Raw genomic sequence first — 20,196 nt, 5'->3', positions numbered from 1 at the left:
GAAGCACAGTACAGTGCAGTGTTTCAGTGTTAACTTATCAACATTTTCTAATTTTTGTTACATCAATCATATCATATTTATTCAAAAACTAAATAAAAAAAATATATATAGTATTTAAATAATTTTTCATTTCGTTTTGAATGACATTACAATAAGATTTGTTAATTAATTTATTTTACAATTAAAACTTGTCAACATTTTTTACTAATGCGCAACACATTAAATTCTGCGTTAATTATATATTGTTATGATAACACAATTTGTATTGTAGTAACCAATATGCTTTTTATTTATTTATTTATTTATTCGACACTGAGGATAGCCTGATGAGTTTATTATTAACAGAAGTTTTCGCACTAATTGTAAAATCTAGCGTTTAGCTCTTCATGCTCCTATTATTTTATAACGTTATAAGAATTTTTATACCTTCATATTGCCGAAATTTTAGAATTATATTGCAACACAGCTGCAGCTCCTTTTACATTAGAATTTCATGTTTTAAGCCCCTCCCCTCCCCCTCTCCTTCGCTCAAGGGACTGCGTCCTTTTTAGGTAGTCAATACATTGCTAGGGGAGCAGACCTTGAGCCTTAGGGGACTGTGTTTGAATACGGGGAACCGTTAGTTGATCATCAACTGTCGACGAGGTCGCTTGTCCATCGTGCGAAAACTCTGTGCCAACGATTTTTAAAATGTCGCATCTACCGGGTCCATCTACAGCAAAAGAACAATTATTAACAACAAAAGAAATAGATGACAAGCGTGAACGATTGTTGGAAAACAAAGATTTTAAGGGCGAATTAACAAATGCCCTCAAACATTGTAATAGTTTGCTGAAGGCGGAGGATTTTCTAACAAATACTCCTCCTGATCAAATAAGTTCTGTGTCTGTAGTTATGGGAGAAGTAATTTGTGAAGAAATTATTAAGATCTTAGGAGACCGGCAAATTGTTGCAGAACATGATTTGATACTGTGCGATGAAAGTGATGGCGAAGAAATATACGAAGAGGTACGTTAAATATTTCTATTATTGGCAATAAAAGTAGCACGTTTTTTTTTATAATTTTCTCATGCAATTTTATTTTTGTTCGTAGTTAAAAACTGAAGAAAATGAAAATTACGAGCCCGAAGAATTTGAAAGTGCACCTTATCAGCATATCACTTTGGAATATAAGGCGAGAACCGTTGCTCTGGCAGAAGCTTATCCAAAGTGGTCTTTGGCAATTCTCCATAAAAAAGGCTGCAGTCGCTTGAAGAGAAGAGATGATCTCAAGAAATGGAAGAAAGATGTGAAGAACGGTGGAACACGCAGGGATAAATGGATGCATATCGATGCAGAAACCTTCGACCGTTTCGTAGAAGCTAGAGCCTCTTGTGAGCAGGTAAGCTTATTGTTTTATCTAACCGAAAAAAATTAACGAAATATTATTATACATATTTTAAAAAATTGATTTATATTTATTGACTTTTAATTTTAAAAGGTGACAAATCGGACAATCCAGCAATGGGCAGTGACAGCAGCATTTCCTTACATCTCAAAGCAGTTTACTTTTAACGCTAGCGGTCCATGGGTGGATAAGTTCAAAAAAAGGCATAAGATAAAACAGCGGCAAATCACGAAATATGTATCTGAAAAGGATTGCGCCACAATGGAAGAGACACTGAAAGCAGCTGAAAAATTTCAAACGCAAATCAGAGCTGTGATCCCACAGTTCGAGGAAGATTTTATTTTAAATACCGATCAGACCGGATGTCATTATAATAGTACTTATAATGTAATCTACGAGCATAAAGGTATAAAGACAGTTTTAGTAAAAAAAAATTTAAATAAAGTTATCCATTCATATACTGCGCGGTACACGTTGTCGGCATCGGGAAAGATTATTCCTTATGTATTTTTGTGCATGCAAGAGCCCTCGGGAATTTTTGGTCCTTTAGTTAAAAAAAATATTGATAAGTTCAGTGATGAATACAAGAACGTTATTGTAACCTGTTCGAAGGCCGGAAAACTAACAACTGAGTTATATAAAAAATTTCTAACGAGTATTATATCACCGTATGTTAAAAAGAACAAGTTTTTATTTATTATTGATTCTTGGGGAGGCCACACCAACCCTGCTTTATACGATGAGATTTTTGAAGGGGAAAAAGGGGAAGCGACATGCACATTAAAAGTAATACCACCAAAATGCACACCACTGTGCCAACCCTGCAATGTGTATTTTTATCGTCAGGTAAAAATTTTTCTCATGCGCCTGCAGAATGCTCCCATCACATTGCTGCAAGAACAGAGGGAAATAGCATCTCGTGAAGATGCTATAAAAATTCACTCTCTAATATTGCATCAGTTAAGTGCCCCGATATTTGTCCCTATGATAAAATACGCATGGTTTGCGTCAAAACTGACTAGCGACCGGGCGATCTTTTTGAACGTTACCGAGGTGTGTTTCCCTACATCATTATTAGGAAAAAAATGCACTTGCGAAAAAGTTGCATTTGTTAAGTGTTCTTGGTGCAAGTCAGTCTTATGTTTCATTTGTTTCTTTGATCGTTATCACCCAAAAGTTTGTAAAACTTTACAACACGACAAATGACCACTTTTATTTTATTGCTATACAATCCTGTAAAGTTTCGGCAAAATCGGTGACCCGAGTTACGTGTGTTCCCCTTGTTAGTAACTATTAATGAACAATTGCGAGAAAGTCACAAGTTATTTATTAAAATTGTAGCTCTGTAAAAAATGCTCTTAAAATACTTTATATTGTATATTAAAAATATTTCCTATTTTAAAACCTTTTGACGTAAAGAAAAAAATTGCACAATTAACTTATTTTACACGTTGTCTGTTCCGTTTATGATATGCCTAACCTACTTGATAACGTTGTCACTTTGTATTTTGATTTACATATTGATATTGTTATCATCAAGTTAGTACATCTCTATGTTTGTTTATTGTCTCTGCTGATACATCGAAATATAATTCTAAAATTTTTAATTCTATGTTTACCGCTATACAGGAAAAACGTGCTTTAGTTTTTAAGTATTAGTAATTTTTTAACAACTTTAAACAAAATATTCGAATTATTTTGGAATTATTTAAGCGTTTCAATATCGTCAAAATAGGTTCAGAAGCAAAGAAAAATTAATGTAGAGAGATACAAAGAAAGTTATCGTATATTTTGTGTAGAATTTTGCGTTTCTCTTAGCAACATTTAACATCTGTTAGAAAAACTTATCGCATTTTCATAGCAAGCAAAGCGGCCATTCGTGCATACTGAGCATACACACACTTATACGGAATTGTATTTACACTTTACAAGTTTATAATTCAATTAAACGTTCTTTCGCATATTTTATATTTATTGACACTTCTCTTTCTTTGTACAAAATTTTATGGAAATAGAACAATTGAATAATTTACAATTATCACGAATTATTTGCATTATCTATGATTTATCTTGCGCGACTTTCTCCTTTAACATATCGCTCTATAATTATATATAGCCGGCAGATAATCGTAGATAATTTGTGGAAAATATTAACTATTAAATTAATAAATTGACAAAATAAGACGATATTTCTTGACAGCATATGCAATAATATAAACTTCTGGTTGATGATTCGAATGTAAATGCCGCGTTGCACATGCTTTGACTAATTTAGTCACCGAATAAAAAAAAAAAAGCGAAACGTTTAAAGTAACATGTTGGATTCTATTATATATCCATACACATTAGCTGTACAGCATTATATTACACGTAAGTCTGCTCCTCATATTCTCTTCTTTCTCGAAAAGGAGCAACTTTCCCGAGAAAGAATACTACCTACATTCTGTACATAATTTGAAAAATATCTCACTTTTGACACCCTTTTTCGCCACACAATATTTTCACAAAACAATTTCTTATTATCATAGCATGTGATTAAACAATTTCTGTCTGATAAATCATGATAGGCTGGCTGCTCCAATTACGCGTTAGTTAACTGCAGGTATAAGTCTTGGCAGTTGGCACTTGGCAGGAATGTCTCCAGAAGGCAAAAACGATGACCGTTTCAATCCCGCTATTCGTTCATCACATGTGCACCACCTTCGGCGTGCTAAAATCACACATTACGTGACAATGCCAATAATAATTGTGTTTGTGGCATGAGACGTATGAATTTAAAGATCTAAGAAATGATAAATTCACAATATAATCTACACGAATATAACTATTAAAATAAAAGAACTAGCTGCAAAAGTAATTAAAGATTTATAATTCTAGAATCATAAAATTTAAGAATCAATGATGTGTAATTGTAAATTTATAAAATTTTGACAAACTTTTAATTTTATCCTGTGGAATTAAAAATTACAATGGTCTATAAAATTGAAGAATAAGATTAAAGATTCCAATCAAAATTCCATGAAATTAGCGAATACATAAAGTAGAGAACATATTTTTCTTTACCTCTTGCCCCACAACCAGTTCAAAAGGACGCTCGATTGGCTCTGAACGTCTCGAGCTGCGAACAAATATCGATTCATATCGTTAGTCTGAACATGCAGTTTTAAATATTCGATATGATACACATTCATCAACTATTATCTACGATCTACTTAGGGTGCGTTCGGGGAGCGCGCTATCAGCGCTATTGTGTCATTCTATCCTTGTTTTATGTCTAATGAGCGATAAAGATAGAATGACGCAAATAGCGCTAATAGCGTCTCCCCGAACGCACCTTTATCAAGTAATACTTACAGAGGGTGTAATTGGCATTGACAAGTCTCGCAGCTGCTTCAGGCGGTAGTGTGCTCAAAACGTCTCTGTGCGCTAACAAAGACATTTGCTGCGTGTGTCTTAATTCCCGTTCATCCTTTAATCGTACGTCCTTCGTATGACTGACCGAATGCAATTGCGACAACCTAAAGGGAGAACTAGCTTATATCAAGCTGCAAGCGAATTACGCAGAGAGAGGCACTTAGATATCGCGTTGAGGAGCAAAAATATTTTTTTGTGTTCTTCAACATTACTTAGGGTTTCACGGGATATTCAAGTGAGCAATCTACGAAGAAGCATTTCGATATCTATTATTAGTTAATCAAGAAAACAATGGAACTTCCGACTCGTTCGCGAAATCGCGACGATCTTAATCAGGGCTTGTTTTACGCACTCTAAAGAATTCCGTCGTTCGCGCCGATGGACAATATATCAGCGACTAAAGAGGGGAAACAAATTTCGTTAGTATGACAAAAAGTTTGAATTATAAAAAACATTACTTTCGCTTCGCGCGAATTCAGCCGAAAGTTTTCGTTCAAACGTACCACATATATACATTACAATCGCTATACTCGCATTCTACATTTAGCATTAAATATGAGCATAGAATCTTCAATCTACAATAGCGTTGAATGTTATTCTCATGTTAAATGAACTGAACAAAACTACGTGGATGTCAGAAGTAGTAGATCCGCAATTTCGCGATTGTAAAAATAAGTTTCACTCACTTCATAGCAAGAGCTTCCTTGTCCTCAATCGGAGTGTCGATGGCTTCTTTCGCGATCTCGACTGGTCCCTCGGACCTGACAGGCGACGGTTGCTCCACGACAGGTTCGACCATCGTTCTAGAAGCCGATGGCGAATCTTTCGTCGGGCTCGCTTCAGCGCTGCTCACCCTTCTGAGCTCTTCGTTCACGCGAATCGCGTTTGATAGTCGCAGCTGCAACGTGTCACGTTCCTCAAGCAACTGCATCAGCTCGTGAGTCAGCTCTTCGCATCTGACGTCTCTTTGATGAAGCATATACAGTGCGAGATCCAATTCACTGGAAATAGCTCTTTCGTTGTCGACCGTTTGAACGGCTTCCGAAGTCCGTGGCGCCGCGGCCTCGACGACCTTTTTATTCTCCGAGATTATGTCCAACTGCTCTCCGTACTCCAAGACGCTCTGCAGCTCTTTCACTTTTGTTTCACTATTATACAGTGCTTTCCTCAGATCGTTCAGTTCTTTCTCCTCTTCCGCGGACAACGCCAGCAGCTCTTCCACACGCGCTTCCTTCTCGTCAATCTGCACCTTCAGATTATAGAGTTCCTCCGCCAATCTTCTCTCCTTCTCCGCCAAGTTGTCGATCGCGTACATCAGTCTCTTGCTTTCGTTTTCTTTCTCTTGCAATTTATTGCCCCGCTCATCCGTGGTTATCTGCAATTGTTCCAGCTGCGTCTTCAAAGTCTTAATATCGGCATCTTTCAGTTGAAACTCCGCCAGTAACCGCTGCTGCTGTTCCAACAGCCTCTGTTTTATTTCATCAATCTCCGACTGTTTCTTTCGCAATTCTCTATGGAGGAACTCTTCGGCTTCGACGCGAATGTGCTCTTTCTCCGACGTTAGCCTCTCGATGGCGTTTCTGCTTTCCTCGGAGAGTCTCTCGAAATCTTTCAGACGCAACACCTCCTCTTGGAGCTCCGCGATGGTCGATTTCAATGTCTGCACTTCCTGCTCTCTGCCGTACAATTCTCCCGTCAATCTCTGTATAGATTCTCGCAGTTCAAAGTCGTCCGACTGCGGTTCCATGCTCGCCTGGAGACACAATTGCGAGTCTTTCTCGGCTATGATGTATTTCAGCTCGTTAATCTCCTGCTCCTTCGCATGCAACTCATTCTGCAGCCGAACGATTTCCTCCTGATCGTGAGCGGATCTTCGGTCTCTGGAGAGCGAACTCACTTCCTCCTTAGTCATGTATTCTTGATTTTGTCCGTTAATGCGCTGCGTCAAAAGGTTCACCTGCTCCTGCTTCTCCGTCAGGGTCTGCGTGGTCGCTTGCAAGGAAGTTTCCAGCGCAGCCTTCTCGTTGTACAGACAATTAATTCTATCTTGCATCTGCTGGATGATCGTGGGATACGTGTTCTCGCTGAGAACGTACTTCAAGTGCTCCAGTTCCTGCTGCTTGATCTCCATCTGCGCTTTCAACTCGTCTATGATGGTGTCTCGCAGCTCCTCGTCGTCATCATTGCTGGTTTTAGCGCGCATATTGTCTGCCATTTGCAGCTTTTCGCGTAGCTTTTCAATTTTGGCTCGTTTCTCGTTCAACTTTCGACTGGTGGCTTCCAGCAAAGAATCCTTATCACTTATCACGGCCTTGATTCCTTCCAAATCATTCTCCCTGGCGCATAACTGTGTATTTGTGTGCTGCAACTGTTCGGTCTTCTCTTGCAAATCGTGCTTCAAAGCAGCGATTAGCTCTTTATCGTTTTCCATGTGAGTCTGATACGTCTTCGTCTCCTGATCGTACTGCAACAAAATCGATTCCTTTTCCGATTTTAGAAATGCAACTTCTTGCTGCAAACCGCGAACACGCGAGTCGTACTCTTGCAAGTCAACTGTGCTCGCTTCCGTGGCGTGCAGTCGACTCTGCAGATGCTGGATGTCCGCTAAGTATCTCTCTCTTTCTGCCACGAGTCTCGCCCTTTCCTCCTCGTATTGTGCCAATTCCTGTTGCCTTCCTTGCAATGTCTCGTTTATCGAATTCACATCAGCCTGGGCAGCTCCTATTATCGCGTTTCGTTCCGTTAGGTCTTCCTTCAAGTATTCAATTTGTTGCTGCTGAGTGTCTAGTTTAGATGCGCTATCTCGCAGCTGCAAAGTGTACTCATCCATCGTCGATTGCAATGCCGTTAATTTCTCCGTCAAATCGTGCAATTCCTTGTCCTTCATCTCGATCTCTATCGCGTGTTTCTGGACTAATTCCTGGGTAGCTTCGCTAACAACAGCATTCACCGTCTCCACGTTCCTTTGTTGAATCAGTTCCTGCTCCTTATCGCTAAGCGCTCGTCTCAAGGCCTGCAACTCTTGTGCTTTCTCGTCTAGTTCCTTCGTCAGATTGTGTATCTCCGATTGTAGCCTCGCTTCAGCTTGCTGTCTCTCCACATATTGAACTTGGAGCTCCTGTTTCAAATCAGCGACTTCTTGAACTCTGGCGTTGAGCAGCTCCGTGACCTCCGTTAAGGACGCATTGACGGTTACAAGTTTCTCCTCCGAATCCATTAGAGCGTGTAACTTGTCCTCCAAAACCTTCTTCTCTTCCAAAGCTTTATGCAAATTTTCTATCTCCGCTTCTAATCCGTCCGCCTTCTCTATAAACTCAATCTTGAGAAGATCGCTGTTCTGCCGCATCGCCGCGACTTGATCATTCGCGTCTATCAAACTTTGCTCATACTGCTTTCTGAGCGTGTCGTATTCCTCCTTACTTCTGTCCAAAGCACCTTGGAGCTGCGCGTTTTGATTGTTCAAGATGTCCAACTTCTCCACAAACTCGCCGGTGTTGTCGGCCCTCTTCGGCTCCAAATTCGCCATCGCCGCTTTCTGTTCTTCCAAGAAATGCTGCAATTGCTCGTTTTCCGCCGCGAGCGCTTCCAACTCGTCCTTCAGATCGTCTATTTCTTCCTTGTACTTCTTCGACGTCGCTTCGAAGTCGTCGGTGGATTCCACCGATCTCTTCCGCGGATGATCGTGCGCGATCGGTTTATCGATTTCGCGGGGCAAGGAATCAATCTGATCTTTGTGTTGCGAGGAGGAGGTGACATTCTCCGTGCCATCAGCACGTTCCTGTAATCGCCACTCCAAGGACTGCACTTTGTTGTCCAGCTCTTTATTTCGAATGCGCAATACTTCGACTTCCATGTCCTGTCTCTCTTTCATCTCCATGTACCTCTCGTTAGCCGACACCACTACATCGAATCGTTTCAGCAGAGCGTCCTTCTCGGCAGTAATATTCTTCTTTTCCTCCTTAATCTCGTTGAGAGCTTTCTCCAAATTGGCGATCTGCGTTTTCAGCTCCTCTTCGATCGCCGTATCCAGGTCGAAGAAGCTGTCGGTCTGCTTCTGCGTCTTCAGTTGCTGCTGCAAGCTCTCTATTTGCACCTTATACTCCTTCAACTTCTTCACCAGCTTGCCGCTCTTCACCTGCGCCGCTTTACCTTCCTCGATGATTTTAGCGTTCTCCGCTTCGAGATCCTTAATTCTGTCCCGCAATTCTTCCCATTGCGCGCGTAATTGCACTTCAGCGTTCAATGTTGTCGCGCTGAGACGCGGATCGCTGACCAATTGGACGTCCTCCGTGTTCCAGCCCCACGGCTCCTCGTCAACGTTGAACTTTTCAGGCAAATCGCTGTCCCAGCCTAAACCAATGTCCAACGGAGTCTCGTGCTGCGCCTCTTCGGCGGGAGCCTGCGCCAATTGTACGTGTTCTCGTTGGACGATCGATTCTTCGACATCCAAGGGAGCTTGCGATTCTCGTTGAGCAGCCGATTTCTCCGTCGTAGAAATAAGTTCCTCCAATCGGCTTTCACGCGTTTTCGATTCTTGAAGATTCTGATTCGCGACAAATATTTGCGCTTCTTTCTCCCACAAAACGTTCTCCAGCTCCATCTGTATATTACGCTGACTCCCGAGTGATTCCTCCAACTGTTGCAAGCATCGCGTCAAATCATTCACTTGCAACTGCAACAAATCTTTCTCCACGGTAATCGTGGAGACACGCTGTTCCCATTCTCGCGATAGATCGCTGTCGTTCACGCTCCTCGTTTCCGATTCCAAGTTAGCAATCTGGAATTTGTAAGATTCCAAGGCGTGATTTTGCTGATCTCGTTCGATTGTCAATGCGTCCAAGGCTTCCTTCATGGAGATCAACTCTGCTCTTACCGCGGCGATTTCGGTGTCTTTTAACGAGATTTCCGTTCGCAGGCCAGTTTCTACGTCCGCATGTTGTTGCAACTGTTCATTCGTTTGTAGATTCACAGCATTCAGTTCGGTAGTCAATAAATCTATCTGCGCATTTTTATTATTCATCAGCTGCAGCAGTCTCTCCGACTCAGTATTATCGCATTGCTCCTGCAACATTTTCAGCTCATTCCTTTCAAGAGTTATCTTCGTCAATTCCGCGTTCAAAGAATCGACTTGCGCGTTCTTTTCGGAAAGGAGGTTTTCTCTCTTTTCCAGTTCGTCTTGCGTATTTTCGATTTGTTCCTGCAGTTTTTGGACGTACCATCTCTCCTCCTCTATATTTTTAAGTAAAAGGTCGATTTCTTTCACGTGCTCAGAACATTGCTTCTGTTTCTCGTTCAGTAGACTCTGTAGCCGCTCTATCTCTTTCCTGTTCAAAGCATCAGCATCCGAAGCGAAGGACGTTTCCGCAGCGCTGGACGATTGTGGAGCATCGTCTCCTTGCTGTTGTTGCTGGCTTCCGATTGCTTCCGGAAGTTCAGCTTCGCAGCCCGCATTCTTACGTTTATACTCTTCCAGCTCAGTCTCCAATTCCGATACTCTCCGTTCGCTCGCGACTTGTTCCGTTTTCAAGGAATTGATCTCTTGTTGCAGCGAATTTGTTTGATCCATCAGCGATTGATTGAAGCGCTCCTGAGCAGTTTGCATCATCATATCGTTATACCTCTGAGATTCGTCGTGAAGCAACACGATATTGCCGTACGAATTAGCGAGCTCGTTGTTCAGATTTTCAATCTCCGCTTGGCGCTCCTGCAGTCGCGCCTCCAACGCCTGCACTAAATTCTGACATTGCTCGGAATGATCGTGCTGCGCGATCCGTGCGTCATCCTCGCCCACGTTCTGCTCCGAAGCCTGGACGTTCACCGCCATGGCCGCCATGCTCGCAATCTCTTTCCGCAGCTGCTCGATCAACACGCGACGCTCTTCCGATTCTTTCTCGGCGTTTTCCAATTTCTCATCGATCTGCGTTTTCCTCGACGACAGGAGACCGTTCTCCGCCATCAGATTCTTTATCGTGGCAAGCTGCTCCACGTATTCGGTTTCCATCACTTGCATACGCACGCTCAATTCTCGCGCCTCTTCCTTCACTTCGTCCAGCACCGCCTGCTTCTGTTCGCTCTCCTCGCTGACAGTTTTTCTGTAGTGTTCGTACGCCTTAGCGATATCCTCCTTCGTCGCCCGCTCCGCCGCTACTTCGAACGTGATGCGCTCCATCTCCGCTCGCTGCCTCTCGATCTCTTCGCCCATCTCTGCGTTATGTTCCATCAACACCGCCATCTTTTCTTTCAAGCTCGTCGCTTCCTTCGCGAACTTTTCAGATTCCGCGAGAGCTGCCGCAACGTCGTTCCTCGCCTGCGACAATTTCTCCTCCAGATCCTCGATCTTGTTGTCCTTCTCCCGCATGGAGTTTTCCACCTCCTGTATCTGTTTATTTTTAACCTCCTTCTCGTCCTTCTCCGTGGTCCATTTTTCCTCCAGCTCGGCGACGCGCGCTTCCAGCTCTTGGCACGCGGCCTTCTTTTTGTTGAAAGTCGCTACGATCTTCTTCATCTTTTCGGATTGCACCTGCAGCTTACTTTCCGATTCTGAAAGCTTCTGTTCCAAGTCCGTGACTTTATCCTCCAAGGTGATTTTCATTTCTTCCGTGATATTTTTGCCGAGCAATTCCTCTTTTTGCTTCAACTCAGCCTTCACAGCCACGTTTTCGTGCACCTTTTCGACTAATTCCTCCATAACATCTTCCAATCTGCGATTTAGCATCGCTATATCCTCCGTATGCTTGTCCTTAAGGCGTTCCATCATTTTGTACTCGTTCGTCAACTCGGACTGCATTTTCTCAGCATACGTAGTTTGATTATCCAAGATAGCTTGCAGCTCCCAAACTCGTCTTTCAGCTTCAGCCTTGTCGGTCTTGATTTCTTCAAGCTGCGCGTCCAACTCTTGCTTATCCGCGAGCAAACTCTGGATTTCTTGTTCTTTCCTAATTAATTCGTTTCCAGCGTGCTCGTCGTCCTTCGACATATCTTCAATCTTTCGCGCTAGTTCATTATTCTCTCTTAAGATTTCTTCGCATTTATTCTGCAATTTATTGAATTCTGCTAAAGGCTTGGACTGCTCCAACGCTTCAGTAATGTTGCTAATATTGTTCTTCAAAATATGTGCCTCCTCTTCCTTTATCCTTATCATGTCGTTGAGTCTCGTAACCTCTTCAGATAATGACGATAAAACAATCTCATTTTCTTTAAACTTGATCGAACAATTGTTCAATTCTTCTTGCAAATTATCTATAGTGATCATTCCATTTTGCAACTGCGCATACTTGGTATGCAGTTCCTGATCTCTCTTTTCAATTTCTGCCTTCAGATCCGCGATTTCGTGTTCCTTCGCAGTTATTTCATCTTGTAATTTCGTTTCGAGTGAATATATGGTGCCTTGAAGCTGCTCCAGTAAAGTGGAAGACGTCGCGTCCTTCTCTTTTATCACCTCTAGCAATTCTTTGTTATTACTCTCCAGTGTTTTGAACGCTTCCTCTATCGACGCCTTTCCTCGTTCCAGCGCTTGCATCTTCGTTTGCATGTCGTCATACTTGAACTTCCATTCCTCCGCGGTGACGAACATGTCCTTCAGTTCGCACTCCAAACTCTCCAACTTCGCACCCGACGCCTCGAACTCCACCAGTTGCGTAGCTTTATTCTGCAGCTCCGTCTCCATGCTCTGCAGTTTCATGTCCATCTCTTCTACCTGATTTTTATACTCCGCAATTAACACTCTACTGTTTTCCAATTCCTTCTCCAAAGACGCTACGATTACGGCCTGCGTTTCCTGACAAGCAGCCTCCTCCGCTTTTCGCATCTCTGAGATTTCGTCAGACGATTTCTGCAAGAGAGTGTTAATTTGCTCATGCAACTCCTCCCTCTCGTGAACGACGCCCTGCTTCTCTCGATTCAATCTCTCCAATTTTTCAATGAGCTCCAACCTTTCTTTGGAAAAGTCGTCGCAGGCCAAGCGTTCCAATTTTAGATTCAGCTCATCTTTCTCTTTAATGATTTTGGTTAACTCTTCTTTCTGACTGTTGATATAATCTTCTAGCTGCGTAACTGTCATCTTCATCTGCGCATTTTCTTTCTCCAACGTCACGATTTTCGACTTCGCGTCATCAGTCTCACACGACGTCACGTTAACCGACTGTTCTATCGAAGCTTCTCGCAATTGCACCAGTTCTTTTTCGAGGTTCTGTTGCCTCTCCTTTAAGATGTTAATTTGATCGGTGGACTCCATTATTTGAACCGACATCTGAGATTTATGCGACAATTCCGCTTCGAGACGCTCAAGTAACTCAGTATTCTCCGCTGCCAACACTTTTGCACGATCGTGCAGACTGCCATTTTCCTCCGCGAGATCCCTCATCCGCGCATTGAGATTAGAAATCTCCGCCACCAAGTTGTCATTCGCGTGCGTGAGCGTTTGAATCCGCAGTCTGTTGTCTTCTCGAAGCGCTTCTAAGTTATCAACTTTCGAGACTTCCGGCTGAGCGCTGCTCTCGATTTCACCCAACTTCTCTTCCAGTTTCGTCACTTTAATAACAAGTTCGTTATTCTCCTGAGTGAGCAGTTCAATCTTCGTGGTATTCTCGTTATGCTCCGGAATACGCTCGAAAGATTCCGTGGAACCCGTGTCGGACGATCCCTTCTCTTCGATCCTGTTCAACTTCATGGTGAGCTCGCTGTTCTCCTGAGTCAACTGTTCGACCTTCTTCAGCAGCTCGCTACGATCCGTGTCGTTTATAGTTTCGAAAGACTCCGTCGAGCCGGCGTGCGAGCCGTCTTTCTCCTCCAGCTTCGTCAACTTGAGCGTCAGCTCGTTGTTCTTCTGCTCCAAATCCTCGATCTTCTTCAGCAGATCGTTCCTGTCGTTCATCTGGATGGCTTCGAAGGATTCCGTCGAGCCGGTGTCCGACGTGCCCTTCTCCTCCATTTTGTTCAACTTGTTGTATAACTCGGAATTTTCCTGCGTCAGAGCCTCGAGTTTCTTCAGAACCTCCTGGTATTCGGACTCGGACAGAGACTCGAGCTTAGTCTCGTTCTGCTCTTTGTGTATCGTTTCCAATTGTTCCTCCAATTCGACGACCTTTATCTCCGCGGTCACTCTGAGATTCTCGGACTCCGCGTTCTCGGCCTCCAACGCCAAGACTTCTTGCTTCACTGTGTGGAGCTCTTAAAAATATAATATACGAACTTTAGAGACTTATTTTTAGCGGTACGCAAATATGCTGATTCTTTTGATATTCGGTAGATAATACGCATATAAATTTACAAGCACACTGTTATCAACATTGTAAAATTGACACCCTGTTAAAGAGTAGCGTCATAATTTATAGCTCAATCGCAAAAAAGAATTTCGTTTTTAAAAAGTTATTTAAATCGTCAACAAGCTCTTATTCTACATAGACTATTTGATGTGACAAATTACCTTGCGTTAGATCTAACTTTTGGTTCTCTAAGATGGCGATTGCATCGATATGCATCTGTATTTCTTTTGTCTGAGACGCAACTTTACTTTCCAGGTCAGCAATACGTTCTTGCCAATCTCCTGCCGAGGCTGTGCAGATCGTATAATTTGCCAATAACGTACGTGCAATTTCAGTTTCGATCATAATAAGCTTAAAGCAAGCAGTTATCAAGCGATATTCACAGCAATTTTTTTTTTATAAAATTTCTCTTTAGGCAATTAAATGTATCCCATAATAATAATGTCCCATTGCATATGTTTTCAAAATACCGTGAATCAGCAGCAGATTCTTATTTGTGAAACTATATCCGTTTTCAATCAATCATCGATATTTTATCCAAAGCAAATAGATTAAAAATTAATATTTCAAGGATACCCTTCGCATATTTATATCCATGCGTGCCATTTTATCCCTCTTATCTTATCATATTCTTCAAAAATACAAATCTGCTGATGCAACTTTTTGAAACCTTTTTGTTTTATATTCAGAATAAGAGATTCTCTTTCTGTTTTCAAACAAAGTAAAGTATACAAATACATGAGGAATTTTACATTGGCACATTAGGAATTAGTTTATCCCGTTCACTTTGTTGTGTATTTAATTGTTAGCATCATAATATATGCCAATCAAAAATTAGTTGTACGCGCGAAATATTTTCGTATCATTCAACTTTTTAAAAAGCGCATAATGGCAATTGCAAATAGTGTTAAAAAAAATTCAGTATTGTTATTGCAAGTCATGCAAATCGATGAATTATTTCGTGTAAACAACGAGTATGACGAGAAAACGTAGGTGATAAGTACTAAGGATAAATCTACTTCTATGAATAAGTGTGCAGCAAACTTTGACAAGTAAAGTAGGTACCATGTTATGCTCTGCGATTATCAAGAAATATTCCAGATAGTATGATTCATTAGTATAATCCATTTCGATAATTGCAACATACAAAACTACAAGTCGAAGGAATTCCATCACCAAAAATCAGCGTTAAGAAGTCATTACTTTCTAAATTTTCTCTCAACTATTCGCAACGATAAGAGTATCGTGCAAATAATCAACATTTCGCCGATCGTATTCGCGAAATTATCAGTTATCACTACAAATTTATTCGCATATGTAGCACCTAAATCTCTGTTTTGTTGCAAAAAACTATGTACACGCAGTAACGATTAGGACGAATACTTTTCACAATAGAGGAAACGGGACTGTGGAAAACAAGCTATCCCGATAGAAAAAAAACATTAACACAGATCGCATTGAAAATCCGGTAATATAACTAGAACAATAGTAATGCCGGCGATAGAACGTTTGTCCTGGTTCCTACCTTTAAGCTCGTCAAAGTCTACCAGACTCAGCTGAAGGTTACCTTTCTCCTCCTCCAATAATGCCACTTGGTTGCCCAGTCTAACGAGTTCCGCATTCGTATCGGATACCTGCACAGAGCGTACATTACTTTTTTCACGAACATAAAAATCGAATATCCCGCGCGAATCCCAATTAATTAGTACTTGGTTTCCATAAAAAAAAGTGCGTCAATTTTTCATGAAATTCAAACAAAACAATTTTAGAGAAATTAAAGCAAAAGATAAACATTCACATTCCTTCTTATTAATAATTGTTGTACAATTGATACCTTGAGCATAAAAATTTGGAAATATTTCGACAAAAATTCTCACCATTTTGAAGTTCTCGAGTTGCTTCTGCAAATTTTTGACTTTGCTTCTATGCTGGGCCTTCAATTTGATCATACTTTTATTCAAATCCTCCAATTCCTTCGTCAATTTTATTACAACATCGTCTTCTTTGGGCGCGGCTCTCTCAACTGACAATATCGCTGCGATATCGTTCTTCTCTGCTTCGAGGTCGTGTACTTGCTTCTCAAGATCGGTGACCTTGTTGGAATATTCTTCATTCTTGGACGATAATTCAGCTACTTGCTTCTGCAGCTCGACTTTCGATTCTTCTTCCAGCAATTCGTTCGATCGTTTAAGCTCGTCGATCAAATTTTCGAGTTCCGCTATCCTGTTGTCTTTCTCGACGATTGCGTCATTATTGTGGACCGATTTATTACCAATAACCTTATCCTGCAATTCGGCAATGTTTTTTTGCAGTTCGTACTTCTCGTCTAAAAGTTGCCGATTGTTCTGTTCTAATTTCTCTATTTTAAACTGTAGATCCTCGACTGCCGGAGACGTCACTATACCGACACCCGATTCTAGTTGAAATATCTTTTCTTTGGCTTCTGCCAATTTTATTTCGTATTTCTCCAACTGCTGAAGAAGATTATCGTTCTTCAACTTCAAAGACGACTCAATGAGAACAAAGTTTTCCTGCATCGATTTCATCGCGTCTTTAGTCTCTGCTAAAGTATCCATAGTAGAACGCGAGAAATCCACGCTTGCTGATTCGGATATTTTTTGTTCTTTCAGTTGGTCCTCGATTCTACGAAACATAAAAATAAATAATTTATTTGTAAGATTAATATTTACATTTGATATATTTTAGTATAATTAAGTAATGAGAAATTAATTAGTATAATTAAGTGATAAGAAATTAATTATCATGTTCTTTGCGATTTTACTTAATAAAATAAAAGCATTTTATTTCTTATTATTCTCAGACTTTAAAGCTGTCTCTTTCTAATTAAAAATAACTATTTAGTTTCATATAATGCATATCATTATGAAATATGTTACCTATTGACTGTGTGCTCCAATTCCGATATTCTGTCATCTCTTTCCTGCAGTTGTTCTAGGAGACTAGTATTCTTATTTTTTAGAGAAGTTTCTATCAATACAAAATTCTCTTGCATCGTTCGCATTTCGTCTTTCGTATCTTCGAGAGTATCCAACGTCGTTTTACCCTTTTTGGAGAGATCCGCAGACATAAGAGTAACTGCTTTCATTTTGGAATCAATCACAGAGTCCTTCTCTTTCAAATTTTCTTGAAGATCCAGAATGGTAGCCTCTAACTCAATAATTTTGCTATTTAATTCTACGATCTTTTTCTCTTTTTCTTCAATATCTTGAGCTTGAACTGGCGCCATCACCTTGAATCAAGTAATCCAAATATAAATTTTATCGACCAAGTTTTACAAAAACTAATTCCCCATACAACTATAATTATCTTCTTTATATTATTATGTGCTACTTATTAGAGGCCTAATAGAAAGATTAGAGAAGAAAATTATACATTTAAAGAATTGATGTGAAACTTACATCCGAAGTGATCATGACAGGCCTAATTGGTGTAACAACCAGTTGATCTTTATGCATTTCCGTTGCTGCTAAATCTGTTTCATCCAATTGTTGCCTGATAGCTTCCACTTTCTCTTCCACTGCACGTTTCGTTTCCGTCAACTCCTTGCTACGTTTTTCAAAGGCTTTCCTATTTTCCACCAACTTTCGTTGAAGTAAAGAAGATTTTGCTTTTGGAGTTTTCGCTTGACTTATGTCATCGATTGCGTCATCTGTGGTTTCCCTTGCTATTGATTCAGTCTTATGTGGATGTGCTGTATCTGTAGATGATGAAACTCCTTCTTTACTGCGACGTGACAGCTTGGCTCTAGATTTGATTTTCGATAATCTTCGCGAATATTCCTAGGTAAAAAAATAAAAAATTAATAAGTTATTTTTAGGATAATACAACATAGATTTCAATCTTACACTTCTTATCTTTGTCTTAGTAAAAATGAAATATGACATTTTTATTCAGCATAAATATTTTACTGTATCTCAAATAGATTGTTTTAATAAGAATTTATAGCGGAAATGTTACCTGGACCTCCTCCTCCTTCTTCTTTAAGCTTTGTTGATTCCTCATCATGATTTCCTTGAGGGACTCCAATTGGTTCTTATTCTGCTCACATGTTTCCTTCGTGTGTACCGCGGCCTCAGGAGAGCCGCCTTCCATCGCGCCCGATGACTCTTCGGACGCACTCCACATTATACACTGCACAAACAGAAGCAACACAAGCCACTTCATTATTTGTTTCATATGCAGTTCTCTGAAGAATTAATTGTGGGCACACTTTTGGCACAGAGTAACTGGTAAAGTCAATGGCAGTGAAAGTTTTACTAATATATCTAAGTACAATATCACCTACTGCTCCCATTTTACAGATCTAATTGGATAGGGTCTAGACTGGGGTAAACTAATTGCATTAAGTCTCGACGTAGATCAGATTTTCCACATTCCTATTTCTGCAGTCATTTCTACATGACACTCAGTGCAGAGAACATCAAATACCATCCTCCTTCCATTTTCCACTTTAGTGTCGACAGTAACAATAGTATTAAGAAATAAAATGTAAGTGTTACGTTGATATTACTAAACATCTTACAAACATCAAATTTTTGCAATATAAACATTACTGATTAATAATATAAAGTGCTGTTTCAATATGAGCGATTTCCTTTTATTTCTTTTATTTGTTCTCAATTAATTCACGAATTAGTAAAAATATTCATATTAATTTCTTGCCTTGACCATTTATTTCTATTAGCCTCCAATGACATTCTTATTTGTCATGTTCTAATGTTCATTCATGTTTCTTTTGCTTTAGAAAATAAAAAAAGGATAATCGAATATTAGGATATTCTGTGTATTAAATTCAAAGAGCCATCCCAGTAAACATAAGCTAACAGTAATATAACGTCAATGTTATAATTTCCCACTCAACAATGTAACTGCAATACAACATGCCTTGTACGTAACAATTATATTGTTGAGTGGGAAATTATAACATCAATGTTACTTTGCGTTTACTGGGATTCTTATAGTTTTCTTCTGTTCTCTGTCGTATGCATTAAGTATATTAAAAAAAAAAAACATTTATTAAAATTATTATATATTCAAAATTATAGAATCTAAAATCAATTCTAAAATTTTTCTTAGCATTGTCTTTCATTTCTTTACTGATTTACTTTCCACGATATTTATATTAATAGTTCCTATCAAAACATGAAAAGAGAACAGTTTGTTAAAGTGATAACGAATGACATTGGTGAACTTGTAACTGTTTTAAATATTTTAAAATAAAATTATACAATTCTTGTAGTCAATTATCAAAAAAAGCATCCAAGAGCATTAAACTAGACGATTTAGAATTTACGTGATGATCTGAAATGTATTAATTACTGATATCATAAAACAATTGTAGTTTGATGCAAAATGTTAAGTGCATTTACAAAATAAAAGTGCATGTAATGTAAAATTTAATGTCCAAACAGACACATCGACCTCATTGAACACGTAGCAAAGTGACGTAATCCGCGATGCAGACGCACGTGAGTAAAATGCGAGCGTGCATCCCTCGACGCCTCGATAAGAACCGAATTTGCGGACGTCATCAAGATCGAGCGCAAGGTATATTTTGAATCGAGGAACGAGCGTGATCTCGTTGCTTTACCTTTTACTTGGCGTTGCTCGAAGTGTCAGGAGGGTAATATGTCGCTGCTCATATTTAGGTCGCTTCGTCGCCGATTGCAAATTGTCCGGCGTTGCAAATAAACGCGCGTCAAATGCACATACTTCGGCAAGATAATCTACAAATTCACTGCGGCGATTTCCAATGACTTTTTACGAAATCCGCGACAAGACCGACTTCGCGATATCATCGCCATGCCATATTTTCACGACCGGAAATAGTTGGACGTACCGTTTTGCGCGCCACATCGTAGCAAATCGTGTAATCTTTTAAGAAAAAATACCATGTGATGAAAACTTATCGACCGTAAGAAATACTCCGATGATAATTTATCGATCATAAAAATACCATCTGATGATAATTTATCACACATGAAAATTTAACAAGGATGAAGAAGCCTTTTTTTATTTTCTAACATTCACGAATAAGTTGGTAATATTTATAGATGATTATAAAAGCTCATTGTCAGTAAAGAATCGGTAGGAATTATGATCACTGGAATT

At 40.0% G+C, this 20,196-nt stretch overlaps 2 protein-coding genes across 6 annotated transcripts; one reads left to right on the top strand and one right to left on the bottom strand.

Moving 5' to 3' along the window:
- The first annotated feature begins 73 nt into the window (after positions 1-73).
- LOC137000250 (uncharacterized) lies at positions 74-3,524 on the top strand. Its single transcript, XM_067356373.1, has 3 exons — positions 74-1,008; positions 1,094-1,381; positions 1,481-3,524. Exons 1-3 carry the CDS (start codon positions 691-693, stop codon positions 2,591-2,593), a joined length of 1,719 nt encoding a protein of 572 aa, XP_067212474.1. The 5' UTR covers positions 74-690; the 3' UTR covers positions 2,594-3,524.
- On the bottom strand, positions 3,339-19,940 carry LOC105678112 (protein lava lamp). 5 transcript variants are annotated; one of them, XM_012377166.2, is made up of 11 exons: positions 19,676-19,940; positions 18,043-18,216; positions 17,484-17,864; positions 16,962-17,314; positions 15,942-16,707; positions 15,590-15,698; positions 14,226-14,354; positions 5,488-13,969; positions 4,742-4,905; positions 4,451-4,505; positions 3,339-4,097 (listed from the first exon to the last, which is right to left on the bottom strand). In XM_012377166.2, exons 2-11 carry the CDS (start codon positions 18,208-18,210, stop codon positions 4,073-4,075), a joined length of 10,632 nt encoding a protein of 3,543 aa, XP_012232589.2. In that variant the 5' UTR covers positions 18,211-18,216; positions 19,676-19,940; the 3' UTR covers positions 3,339-4,072. The 5 variants fall into 5 exon arrangements, with proteins under 5 accessions (XP_012232589.2, XP_012232591.2, XP_012232592.2 ...); XM_012377168.2 differs by having other exon boundaries at positions 15,632-15,698; XM_012377169.2 differs by lacking the exon at positions 14,226-14,354.
- Positions 19,941-20,196: the final 256 nt, after the last annotated feature.

Source organism: Linepithema humile, chromosome 5, assembly GCF_040581485.1.
Source record: "Linepithema humile isolate Giens D197 chromosome 5, Lhum_UNIL_v1.0, whole genome shotgun sequence".
In the NCBI taxonomy this organism is placed as follows: domain Eukaryota; kingdom Metazoa; phylum Arthropoda; class Insecta; order Hymenoptera; family Formicidae; genus Linepithema; species Linepithema humile.
This window is presented reverse-complemented; position numbering and strand designations above follow the sequence as displayed.